The following is a 12,460-nucleotide window of genomic DNA, read 5'->3' on the forward strand; positions in this document are numbered from 1 at the left end:
CAATGCACTTGACGTAGCCTACTTCCCCTCCTATCCAATGGCGGTCGAGAAGAATCGGATCTATCGGCCAATCGCAGATGAAGCTACTGTGTTGCCGTAGCAACGCAGGATCGGCCGTGATGTGGATATTTGCGTCAAATAAAAGTGCCGGAGCTGGCCTGGACACGTCGTTGGTTTCACTATTGTAGGTTGCAAGTTGAAGTCCCGCCTTTCGGGACGGGTTACCCGTGCCTTCGAACGCGTGTCATACGTCAGCCGCGGTTCGAAATGCGATGCGAACCTTAGCAACGAAGGCTCCGCCTCATGAAACCTCTTTGCAGCAGCGGCAACCTCGGTAAGCGCGGGGCGGCCATGCTGGTAGTGGCATTGCGCTTACAAAGCCGGAAAGCCCTTCGCAGTCCGTCCTCGCCCAGCTTCAAGCGGGAAGGAGGCGGGTGGAAGAGGCAGGATGGCGGTGGCGTGTTTGTAATCCGGCTGCTGGGAGCAGACGAGTTATAATGTTCCAAGCTATGTGGAAAGTAACGGCATTGGGCGGAGCCCTGTTTGCTCCCTTTGCCGGATGATGGAGCCGTGGCTTCCCCATTTGTCTGCCTGCGGCTAGTCCAGGCTGATGATGATAAGCTGTCTGGCCAAGGCTGCCTTGTTAATAATACGGAAGTCAGCGGGGTCTGAGAGCGTTATATTATTGCTTAGCTTCAAGGAATAGGTAAGGCTTCGTAGGATTTCTAGCTCTCAAGTTTGTTTAAACTTCTCAGTAGCAGCATCAGATATCTGAAACAGAGCCCCTTGGTCCTTGACTAAATATGATTCTCTGGCACTTGAGATACAAGGATCTGTGTTTTGTGAAAAACACTGGAAGGGTGAAGAAATAAAAATATTTGTGGTAAACACTTTTATTTGATTAATGGGAAACTTATAACAGTCTGCGAAAACTTCTGCATTTTCAAAAACTCCTCATCCAATAAGATTGGAAAATGGAAGAAATGCTTTTAACAAAGGAAGCTATGGAGAAGTAATAATTGTGATTGTTGTATGCCATTTTACTGAAGCAGTTATTTTGTTTCAGAGTGGGGACCATGGCATTGGAGCCAGTCCCTTGCACCATTAAGAACCCAGTAGCACTGCAAGTAGGAGACATGAAGACCGAGATAAGCCGGCCTGGTGTTCTGGTGATTGATGTTTCATTCCCACACTCACAGACAACAGATGTAAGTGTGGAAAAAAAGCAAATGTCAAAAGTGCACATCTGACAGATAAACAATTCAGAAGTTGTAATTGATTTAAACCTTATAGCTAATGCTGAAGTTTAGAAGGTGACCTATGAGCCAGGAGGTTTCTGTTCCAAAACTCTAATTTACTCAGTTGATAGTTCCAAATCAAAATTGTTACTTTTGCTCCCATCAGCAATATAGAACATTGGCTTTATTTAAAGAGTTACTGCTGGGGGTGGGGGTCTGAGAAACAAAAAGGGGTGTTCACAAAAGTTTTCCCTACATTCCCTTTCCCTTTAGCGAGTTATATCTTGCTTGCTGTGGGTTCAATCAACTGCTTGGTTTTTATTTCAGTTGCAGGCAATTGCATTCAAAAACTACTACACTGCTTTTTTGACCCTTCGAGTACAGCGGCAAAGTTCTGCAGATGGGAATGAAAGTCCTTCCAAATGGGTTACTTGTCTCCGTAACTATTGTTTGATGCCCAACCCACATACAGAGGAGGGTTCCCAAAACTACTTTTCTATTTCCAGACATCAGGTCAGGATTTCAGTTTCTATTGGGGAAGTGGTTTGCTCCAAGAGGCATAACTTAACAAGTCTGGAATCAGGTAGTGAAAGAAGCCTAACCTAGTAATAAAATGCTCTAACAAGTATTTTGATTCTGACTGCAGAAAGGAAATAAAATAGTTCTAAGGAGCTTGTTTAGGAAAAGTTTCATGTCATAAGGTGTAGAAATCCCTCATACCTCTTTTGCATGCAGAAAGTAAGGAACAAGCTTGTGTTTCAGAGGGGTTGGGACTGGGGGGATTTGACATCCACAGCATGTGCTAAAATTTAATTATTCCAGCCAACAATTGATCAGTTTTTATTTTGGGGGACTGGATAATGAGAGCACCAACTACCTGTGCTGTAAAAAGAATGCCCAGATATCAGTACGAGGGAACTTGTTCTATACTGCATTCCTTAAATCTCCATTTATGCATTTTTGTTTTTTCCCCAAATACCACCACCTTTGGCTTCTCTACATTTCAGCATTTAAAATTAAAGGCATGTCTGAGAGTATCAAACGAGCAATAGATTGTCTGCATAAAGAAATACTGACAAATTCCTTTTTCCCACCTTTATTGGGAAAACGTCATTGGGAAATCTGCACACTGGGATGAAACAATATCACTGATAAATAAGTCGAATAAGAACAGTGCTAGCATATATCCTTGTATCCCCCTTTAAAGGTCAGGATGTTTTCTGTTAAATGGCTTACTGGGGTGAGTCTAACAGTAGCTGCTGCTTTAAGTCCTTGTATGCTCATGTTTGGGTCATCAGTGATAGTATCTAGCCACCTTTCCTTCTTTTGGCCTGTTTTTCAATTGCTGTTGGTTTTTCCAAGCATGATCTTCTCCAGTGATTTTTGTGTACTGTACATATTATATATCCAAAATGTTTAAGCTTTAGCTTCCTTATTAATGCTTCAAGTGAGCAGTCTGGTTTTATTTAATCTTGTACCAAATTATACACTCTTCATGCAATCCACAACATTTTTAGCAATTTCCTCCAGCACAACAGCGTAAAGGCATTGGTTTTTTTCTTCATTCGGCCTTTCTGATGGTCCAGCTCTCACAGCCACATGTTACAAGTGGAATAGCTGTGGCCTTGACAATGCTTTTGTTGTCAGTGTAATGTCTCTGCACAGTCCTTCTCTCAAGTAGTAGACACACTTTTATTTCATAGCTATAGCTGCTGTTTCCACTGGTCCAGAATATGATTTCAGCTTCTGTGGGATGTGGGCCAAGCTTATTGAGTTCTCTTGTTGCCTAAAATGAATGATGAGGGCATTCTGGAACATGGCCACCACTCAACTACTCCTGTGCTCGGAAGATGGGGGTGGGGAGTGGGGTAGGTAGGATGTGCCCTGCTGGCAGCTGCTGAGGGGACAGTTGGACAATGTACACCAGTGTAACCCCACTACTGGTTTGTTTGGAGTTTTTTTTCCCTTCCAAACTGTAGCTGACACAGAATGGTATAGCAGAACTTCCAGAATATGATGATTTGTTCCTGAATCCAAGCAAAATGTTATTATTTCCCTAGTGCCAAGCAAAATTGATCGATGTCCCCCAATCTAGTAATTCCATAATATGTAGTAGTACTGTAATTTAATTTCATTTTCAGATTTCTGTTAATTATGCAGGTGTATATGCTTCAGTAATGCTTTGTCTCTGTGTTTTGCCAGATGCTTTGTGATGTGGATCAGGTGGCTGCCATGCGTTTCATCCTGCGCCAGCCTTCTCCAGTATGGTTGCATTTTACAATTGAAGAGCTGCAGCTTTTTTCTTTGTGTCAGAAGGTACATATTCAAACTTTTGTCAAAATGTGTTTCCTTCTGTAGCAGTTGTTCTGATCCTCCCAGGATCTTTGCAGTGGCTTGCAAATCGTTTTAAATGGTGGAAAACTAAGTATGTTGCTGAGTTGCAACATCCGATATCATTGGTCATGCTGGCTGGGGATGCTCATTGTCTTGGTTCACAACATCTGGAGAGGCACCTATTCCCAACCATCCTTATACAGGTAGTCCTCACATAATGACCTTAATTGGGACTGGCAACTCTGTCGCTAAGAGAAGCGGTTGCTAAGTGGGAAAACACATGACCATGACAGTGCTTTCTGGCTGGAAAGAGACAGGACTAATCAGTTTCAAACCTTGGGCTTTTGTTTGCCTCCTAAGGCCCTTTGGAATGCTCAGAGTGCCTGCTTACTCTCTTGTACACATCAAAAGCAATGCAATCGTGCCGCAGGCTGGGAGCTGTGGGCGCACTACACAAACAGCTTACAGTACTCTCTTGAAATCTCTCTCTAATCATTCCACTCTGCAAGGAGGGTGGGGAGAAAAAAAGCAAGCAATTTCTGTAGGCAATCTCTCCTTTGCCCGACCCTTTCCTATTGCTGGCATAATCACATTGCTCTCGATGTGTAGAAGAGCAAACAGCTTACTGTCTTGAAATCTCTCTCCCTCCAATCGGGGAGGGGGGGTCAGTTGGAGGGAAAGAGATTTCAAGAGAATAAGCTGTTTGCTCTTCTACACAAGCAAAGGAGAAATTGCCTACAAAAATCGCTTGCCAACCCCAATTCTTTGCTCCAGTGGGAGAAGCATAGTCTTCAGTTTCTGTGCAGCCACTTTTGCTGTTCTCATCATTCCTTCTGCTTCTGTGATTCAGCTGCTAAAGTTCTCATTTTCCACACCCTTGTCACAGTATATGAGGTGGGTGGCTATATAAATTGTATGAATGTATATATGAACATGGCAATTCTTACCTGGCCTTAGTTGATCTCAAAAAGCTAGAGTTGGAATTAAGACTGTTGGGAGCAAGGAGAAGGCATATAAAGTTTGTTTATTGGGGACCAAGGTTAAAACAGATAGGTTGCTATTTTTGAAAATTTTAATGGTATTTTTTTTTAAAATCAGGACTGGATGACAATGCTTTAAGGTTTTGTTTATAGATAAGAGTTATATGGGAAAGAGTTTACTTGTTGTACTTTAAATTTATCTGATTAAGATTAAACCAGTTACGTTGTTATCTCTGGTAACTTTTATTGTGTTTTTACTGACTAGATTTGAATGATGAGGTTTGGGGGAAAATGGGATATAAATGTAAAAGAAAGGAATTCAAGTGGGTTTATTAGATCAAGTTTATAATAGATAGGTTGTTATTTCTGGTAACCCTTAATGGACTTTTGCTGATTCGGTTGGATGATGAGGTTTTAAAGATTTGTTTATAGAGAATGAGGTGAGATATGGGATGAAGAGATTGTTGTATTTTAAGAGATGGTGATAAATCGTTAGAGTTGTTTATACTTGCTGGGACGAAGGGGGAAGTTACTTCATTTCTTTTCACTTTCTATCTTTTCTTTTTCTTTTTCTATTTTTTACACTTTGTATTACTTTTATCTGTATAATGTAATCTTTAATGAAATTATTATTAAAAAAAATAAAAAGCTAGAGTTGGATCTAACTAGTATTTGAATGGAGACCACCAGCAAAACCCAGAGCTGTTAGCTAAATTGGAAAAAAGGCAGGGACAACCAACTTCCATATTATTTGCCAAAAAATCTTCAAGGACGTGTCCATACATGGGAAACTGTTAGAAGCCACAGTGATATCAAAAGGATGTTGTGTGAATTATTTGCTTGCGTCATTTTGCATTATGATGAACTCCCCCACCAGAAGTTGAACTTTGCGCAAGGGAGTTTTCCCTTTATCCACATAACTCTGACATCCATGGAGCAAGTATTTTGTTGTTTATTCATTTAGTCGCTTCCGACTCTTCGTGACTTCATGGACCAGCCCACGCCAGAGCTTCCTGTCAGTCATCAACACCACCAGCTCCCCCAGGGACGAGTCCGTCACCTCTAGAATATCATCCATCCACCTTGCCCTTGGTCGGCCCCTCTTCCTTTTGCCTTCCACTCTCCCTAGCATCATCATCTTCTGCAGGGTGTCCTGTCTTCTCATTATGTGGCCAAAGTATTTCAGTTTTGCCTTTAATATCGTTCCCTCAAGTGAGCAGTCTGGCTTTATTTCCTGGAGGATGGACTGGTTTGATCTTCTTGCAGTCCAAGGCACTCTCAGAATTTTCCTCCAACACCACAGTTCAAAAGCATCGATCTTCCTTCTCTCGGCCTTCCTTATGGTCCAGCTCTCGCAGCCATACGTTACTACGGGGAACACCATTGCTTTAACTATGCGGGCCTTTGTTGTCAGTGTGATGTCTCTGCTCTTAACTATTTTATCGAGATTTGTCATTGCTCTTCTCCCAAGGATCAAACGTCTTCTGATTTCCTGACTGCAGTCAGCATCTGCAGTAATCTTCGCACCTAGGAATACAAAGTCTTTCACTGCTTCTACGTTTTCTCCCTCTATTTGCCAGTTATCAATCAAGCTGGTTGCCATAATCTTGGTTTTTTTGAGGTTTAGCTGCAAGCCAGCTTTTGCACTTTCTTCTTTCACCTTCATCATAAGGCTCCTCAGCTCCTCTTCGCTTTCAGCCATCAAAGTGGTATCATCTGCATATCTGAGATTGTTAATGTTTCTTCCAGCGATTTTAACTCCAGCCTTGGATTCCTCAAGCCCAGTATGTCGCATGATGTGTTCTGCGTACAAGTTGAATAGGTAGGGTGAGAGTATACAGCCCTGCCGTACTCCTTTCCCAATCTTAAACCAGTCCGTTGTTCCGTGGTCTGTTCTTACTGTTGCTACTTGGTCGTTATACAGATTCCTCAGGAGGCAGACAAGATGACTTGGTATCCCCATACCACTAAGAACTTGCCACCATTTGTTATGGTCCACACAGTCAAAGGCTTTAGAATAGTCAATAAAACAGAAATAGATGTTTTTCTGAAACTCCCTGGCTTTTTCCATTATCCATCGGATATTGGCAATTTGGTCCCTAGTTCCTCTGCCTTTTCTAAACCCAGCTTGTACATCTGGCAATTCTCGCTCCATGAATTGCTGAAGTCTACCTTGCAGGATCTTGTGCATTACCTTACTGGCATGTGAAATGAGTGCCACTGTTTGATAGTTTGAACATTCTTTAGTGTTTCCCTTTTTTGGTATGGGGATATAAGTTGATTTTTTCCAATCTGATGGCCATTCTTGTGTTTTCCAAATTTGCTGGCATATAGCATGCATTACCTTGACAGCATCATCTTGCAAGATTTTGAACAGTTCAGCTGGGATGCCATCGTCTCCTGCTGCCTTGTTATTAGCAATGCTTCTTAAGGCCCATTCAACCTCACTCTTCAGGATGTCTGGCTCTAGCTCACTGACCACACCGTCAAAGCTATCCCCGATATTGTTATCCTTCCTATACAGGTCTTCTGTATATTCTTGCCACCTTTTCTTGATCTCTTCTTCTTCTTCCGTTAGGTCCTTGCCATCTTTGTTTTTGATCATACCCATTTTTGCCTGGAATTTACCTCCAATATTTCTAATTTTCTGGAAGAGGTCTCTTGTCCTTCCTATTCTATTGTCTTCTTCCACTTCTGCGCATTGCTTGTTTAAAAATAATTCCTTATCTCTTCTGGCTAACCTCTGGAGTTTTGCATTTAATTGGGCATATCTCCCCCTATCACTGTTGCCTTTTGCTTTCCTTCTTTCTTGGGCTACTTCTAGTGTCTCAGCAGACAGCCATTTTGCCTTCTTGGTTTTCTCTTTCTTTGGGATGTATTTTGTTGCCGCCTCTTGAACAATGTTGCAGACTTCTGTCCATAGTTATTCTGGGACCCTATCTACTAAGTCCAGTCCCTTAAATCTATTCTTCACCTCCACTGCATATTCCTTAGGAATATTAGTGAGCTCATATCTAGCTGATCTGTGGGTCTTCCCTAATCTCTTTAGTCTGATCCTAAATTGTGCAAGAAGAAGTTCGTGATCGGAACTACAGTCAGCTCCAGGTCTTGTTTTTACCGACTGTATAGATGTCCACCACCTTTGGCTGCAAACGATGTAGTCAATCTGATTTCGGTGTTGTCCATCTGGGGAAGTCCATGTATAAAGCCGTCTCTTAGGTTGTTGGAAGAGAGTGTTTGTTATGCACATTGAGTTGTCTTGGCAAAATTCTATCAGCCTATGTCCTGCTTCATTTTGTTCTCCCAGGCCATGCTTACCTGTAATTCCAGGTGTCATCTGACTGCCCACCTTAGCATTCCAGTCTCCTGTGATGAAAATAACATCTTTTAGGCGTGTTGTCCAGCAGGTGCTGCAGATCCTCATAGAACTGCTCTACTTCAGCTTCTTCAGCATCTGTGGTTGGGGCATATATTTGGATCACTATGATGTTAGATGGCTTGCCCTGAATTCGAATTGAGATCATTCTGTCGTTTTTTGGATTGTATCCAAGCACTGCTTTAGCCTCTTTACTATTAATTATGAAGGCTACTCCATTTCTTCTGTGGTCCTCTTGTCCACAGTAGTAGATCTGGTGGTCATTTGATGTGAAGTGGCCCATTCCAGTCCATTTCAGTTCACTGACGCCCAAAATGTCTATCTTTAATCTTGACATCTCACCAACAACCACATCCAATTTGCCCTGGCTCATAGATCTTACATGCCAGGTTCCAATGGCGTGTTGATCCTTAGAACATCGGATTCGCCGTTCACCACCAGCACCGTCGGCCGCTAGCCGCCCTTTCGGCTTTGAGCTAGCTGCGTCATCACGTCTGGGGCTAGTTGAACTCATCCTCTGTTCCTCCCCAGTAGCATTTTGACCATCTTCCGACCTGGGGGTCTCATCTTCCGATGGTATACCGACATATCTCTGGTTGTACTGATCCATTTAGTTTTCACGGCAAGAATACTGGGGTGGGTTGCCATTACCTTCCCCAGGGATCGCATTTAGTCTGACCTCTCTGTCATGACCTTCCCGTCTTGGGTGGCCCTTCACGGTTTAGCTCATGGCATCATTGAGGTGCTCAAACTCCAGCACCACAACAAGGTAACGATTCTTTGCTGAAGGGAGCAAGTATAGTATTTACATCTTTCTGACAGATTCACAGTAATCATAAAATTAAAATTAATACTCTGAGTACAGTTTAGGAATGTAACTGCCTGTACTGCTTAGTGTGCACAAGACCTAGTATTAATCTCGACATACAAACTCAGTGGAAATCTGAGGCTAATCTTAGAGGTAGGGGTTTTTTTTTCCTGAAATTCAGATAAGGAAAAGTTGTACTTTAGCTCTTGTTTCTTATCTGTAAAGTAATATAATTCCTAATGGTTTTATATATTTGGAAATAGTTGAAATAAATATTTTTAAAGATTAATCTTCCTTGTCACTGACTCTAAGAGAGTGAACTGGTGAAGATGGAGTATCCTGTATATATTGCCTGATTTGCTCTATGCTTCTCTGGGACTGGCTTCTTCTCTTTGCAGAGTCCTCAGAAAGGCTTTCCAGCTTGGCTTTCTCATCCTTCTCCTCAGGAGCAGCCAGCAAGCTTGCATGATGTAAGTAGTGTTACTGAGATAAGTTTTTCTGAGAACACCGACATGCTCCTGGGTAAAGATACATAAGCTAGACTGGCTGCTGATTGTCAACAGGCTCCTGGAGGGGAGAGACTTTCAAGCAGAGGTGGTCTTTCAACAGCAAAAGCAGCGAAGAACTGCATATTTGAATATAGTTATCCTTTGCTTTCAGGGACTTCCCGATGCTGACAGAGTGTCTTCCGAACTGCAGCAAATGTGGGTTTTGACTGAGATGCTCCAAGCCAGCCAACCAGTAGCACGGATTGGGCGCTTTGATGTTAGTTTCTCTGTTCTTCTGCTTTTTGCCTTAGAAGTGTCCTTATTACTGAAAAACAACCAGAACCTCTAAGCACTGCAAGTGGATAATGTACCCCCACTTTCCCAATATAAAGGCTCTTTCAAGACGTTTACCCACAGAGCTTCTGTGATAACATTAGAAGACCCTTCCTGAGTTGTATCAAAAGTCCATACCTATAAACTAGTAGCTGCTAAGATGCAGAAACTGGTGATCATCCTGATAAGGGAAGTTTACCAGCTAGTTTGCAATTTCTATTTACATTACATGTTTCTTTAAGGAACTTAGACTGATTAGCATTATGTTCTCCAGGTTAACCTGACACAGATTAAGTAAGATGGTGACTGGCCAAAGTTCATCATCTTTTAGGCTAAGTGTTAATTGTAATCAATTTAATCTCTGTACCTGGGGTCTTTCTGATGTTGAGGTGCCTATTTTCAACATCCCTTTTCATTGGCCATGTTTGTTGGGGCTGATGAGAGTCCAAGACCAGCTAAGCACTGCTTGAGTCCAAGTTCAGCTTTCTTCCCCTACACTACATTGTCCAAATAGGGGGAAGGGTGGAAAGAAGAGAGAATAGGATCTGTGGAAAAAATATGCATCCTTCAGTTGCTGAGTTGTGTCTTATGTGTGTTTCAGATGGATGACTCCTATGACCTTAATCTGCTTTCTTATACTTGAATGGTTCAAGACAAGAAGAAGCAAGGCTTCCAAGCAGGGCTGCATCCCTGCATTGTAGGCCTGGCCTGAGCAGGAAGAAGTAATGGATTAAGATTTGGTTGCTTCCATGGTCCAGTCTCATGTTCCAACAACTATCCAGTTAGATTCTGCCTCTTCACCTGTGGTAATCTGGTTTTCAAGCCTATATTTTGCACAGGACCCTGGAAAGTTAGATTATCTAAACTGAAGCTGTCTAATTAGGGCTGTTTATCTCCTGTTCTGCTTTTCCAAGCCTTGCTGCATGGTACGTGTTTCTTTTAAAGGTAAAATGAAATATCTCCAAGAATCTGGTACTGGGAGCATGGAGGAAAGGAACCCTTCATTTTGATAAATAGTGAGTTGAGATATTGTAAGAAGGACAAAAAGACTCAGGGTATTGGGGTCTCAGATCAAAACATAGCAATTTTAGAAAATGCCAGGTACAGAGATGAATGTGTCTGTCTACCTCACTTGTAATTAGAGAGCATAGGTCTTTTAATATGTGTGTAGACTTCAAAAAAGAAATGTTGCATCATGCTAAAACCATGACACTGGTATTCTTGGAGGGATAAAGGAGGTAGAAAGCTGCGTTGTATCATAAATTTTCTATCCCGAATACACTATTAAGCATTTTCTCACGTAGCTATTTGTGTCCATTGAGTGTTGAACTTGGATGAACAAATGATAGGAAAGGTTTGGATTCAGTTTCTTGCCATGTCAAGGATCTTTAGATAGATTATATCTGCAAAGCACATCTGAAAACTGCCTCTTGGAGGGCTGGTCTGACAATTACCAAGAGGGTATTTGAGCATCTTCATCAAGCCATTGAGTGACTTACCTACTTGACTGGAATAGCATCGTATGATTTCCACAGAAATGCATTTTCCTTGTTGTGAGGGACAATCCTTCTTATGGTATGTACATAATTTGTAGTTGTCAGAAGGACCAAGCTGCAGAACAAAATGAATGTCTGCAGTAGGATAATTGGGTGATTTTTTTTAAAAAATGTATTGCATTTCAGGAGTAACTTTACAGCTGTTTTCTGTATATCTATTGTGTATTTATTATTTATGTTAACTATTTATAGCTGGAAAGGACTGTAATAGTCTTCTAATGCACTCTGTGTATCAGGTTTGATGTATCTCAGTGGATACTTAGCCAGACTTAAGGGATCACAAATACATGAAAAGCTATGTATTGTATGGTGACACACTGTAAAATACATGGGAAATGCTTTTGATCCTAAAGACTACACGTGAATTTTTGTTCCAGGTACATATGGACATACATGCCTTAATTTCCTCCCTTTCTGTGGTTTGGAGTATAGTTTCTGGGGCAAAGGGGGGAACTTTGAGGCTGATTCCTTAGCCATCCAGTGGAGATGACTTGTTTCCCAGAGCCATTAATAGTAAGAAATCTGCCTTCAGCCTGTCAAAGTTTGCTTTGTTTCTTGCTGTCAGGGCCATTTATTTACTCCTGCTTGCTGATCAGCTCGCTGGAAGAGAAGAGGAATAGGCTGTACCAAGAGTAGAAATGCAAGGAAACGCTGCTGCCATATTTTTATTTGAAGAGAGTTCCCGAATACATAAGAGGTGAAAAAGGAAGCAGCAAGGAGTAAGATGAAGTACAGAAGCAAACAGTCTCAAATTATCTGCCCAATAAAAAAGAGAAGTGATGACAGATCTTTCACTTACTGTATTCTCTTTACTGTGTTTCTGGGTAATCTCATTTTTCTCCAAGCTGTGATTCCTGCAGTTACGTTGATGTTCTGCTGAAAAATAATTTGCACTTTGATTCTGAAATCATGCTTTTGCTTCTCCTTCCTTTTAAACATACAGCAATAGAATAATTATTATTAAAGCAACAATTAGTAAATATTCAGACACCTGCAGTTTCTATGCTCTGGGCATACTGATCTCCAGGTAGAACATTCCCATTGCTAATTGTTGATCTTTAAGTTATTAGCAAGTCTATATCACATTCATTAATTTCACACTCTGTATAAGATTCTTAAACACAACATGATGAAAATAGAGCCTAACTTTTCAACAAGATGCCAGTACTAAACATGACAGCAAATCAGTGTTTTTGTTCACATGTATTTGAGTGGATAATATCTACTATCATTTTTTATGTTCTTGGATGTGTGCATAAGCAGTTCTCAACTACATTCATTAGCTCAATGGATGTCTATTCTTCAGTATTTATTTTGTATCCCATGGATGTTAATGGGTTCTTTCTT

General features: G+C 41.4%; 1 protein-coding gene across 5 annotated transcripts; it reads left to right on the forward strand.

Annotated features, from left to right (window-relative positions):
- The first annotated feature begins 128 nt into the window (after positions 1–128).
- Positions 129–11,898, forward strand: NICN1 (nicolin 1, tubulin polyglutamylase complex subunit). 5 transcript variants are annotated; one of them, XR_010067115.1, is made up of 8 exons: positions 129–334; positions 1,067–1,208; positions 1,566–1,751; positions 3,441–3,554; positions 9,135–9,206; positions 9,397–9,501; positions 10,159–10,483; positions 11,679–11,898. XR_010067115.1 is itself a non-coding variant. In XM_063292030.1 (7 exons), the coding sequence occupies exons 1-7, from the start codon at positions 273–275 to the stop codon at positions 10,198–10,200; spliced, it is 723 nt and encodes a 240-aa protein (XP_063148100.1). In that variant the 5' UTR covers positions 129–272; the 3' UTR covers positions 10,201–11,898. The 5 variants fall into 5 exon arrangements, 3 of the variants coding, with proteins under 3 accessions (XP_063148100.1, XP_063148102.1, XP_063148101.1); XR_010067116.1 differs by having other exon boundaries at positions 10,159–10,363; XM_063292030.1 differs by having other exon boundaries at positions 10,159–11,898.
- Positions 11,899–12,460: the final 562 nt, after the last annotated feature.

Source organism: Candoia aspera, chromosome 2 (genome assembly GCF_035149785.1).
Source record: "Candoia aspera isolate rCanAsp1 chromosome 2, rCanAsp1.hap2, whole genome shotgun sequence".
Classification (NCBI taxonomy): domain Eukaryota; kingdom Metazoa; phylum Chordata; class Lepidosauria; order Squamata; family Boidae; genus Candoia; species Candoia aspera.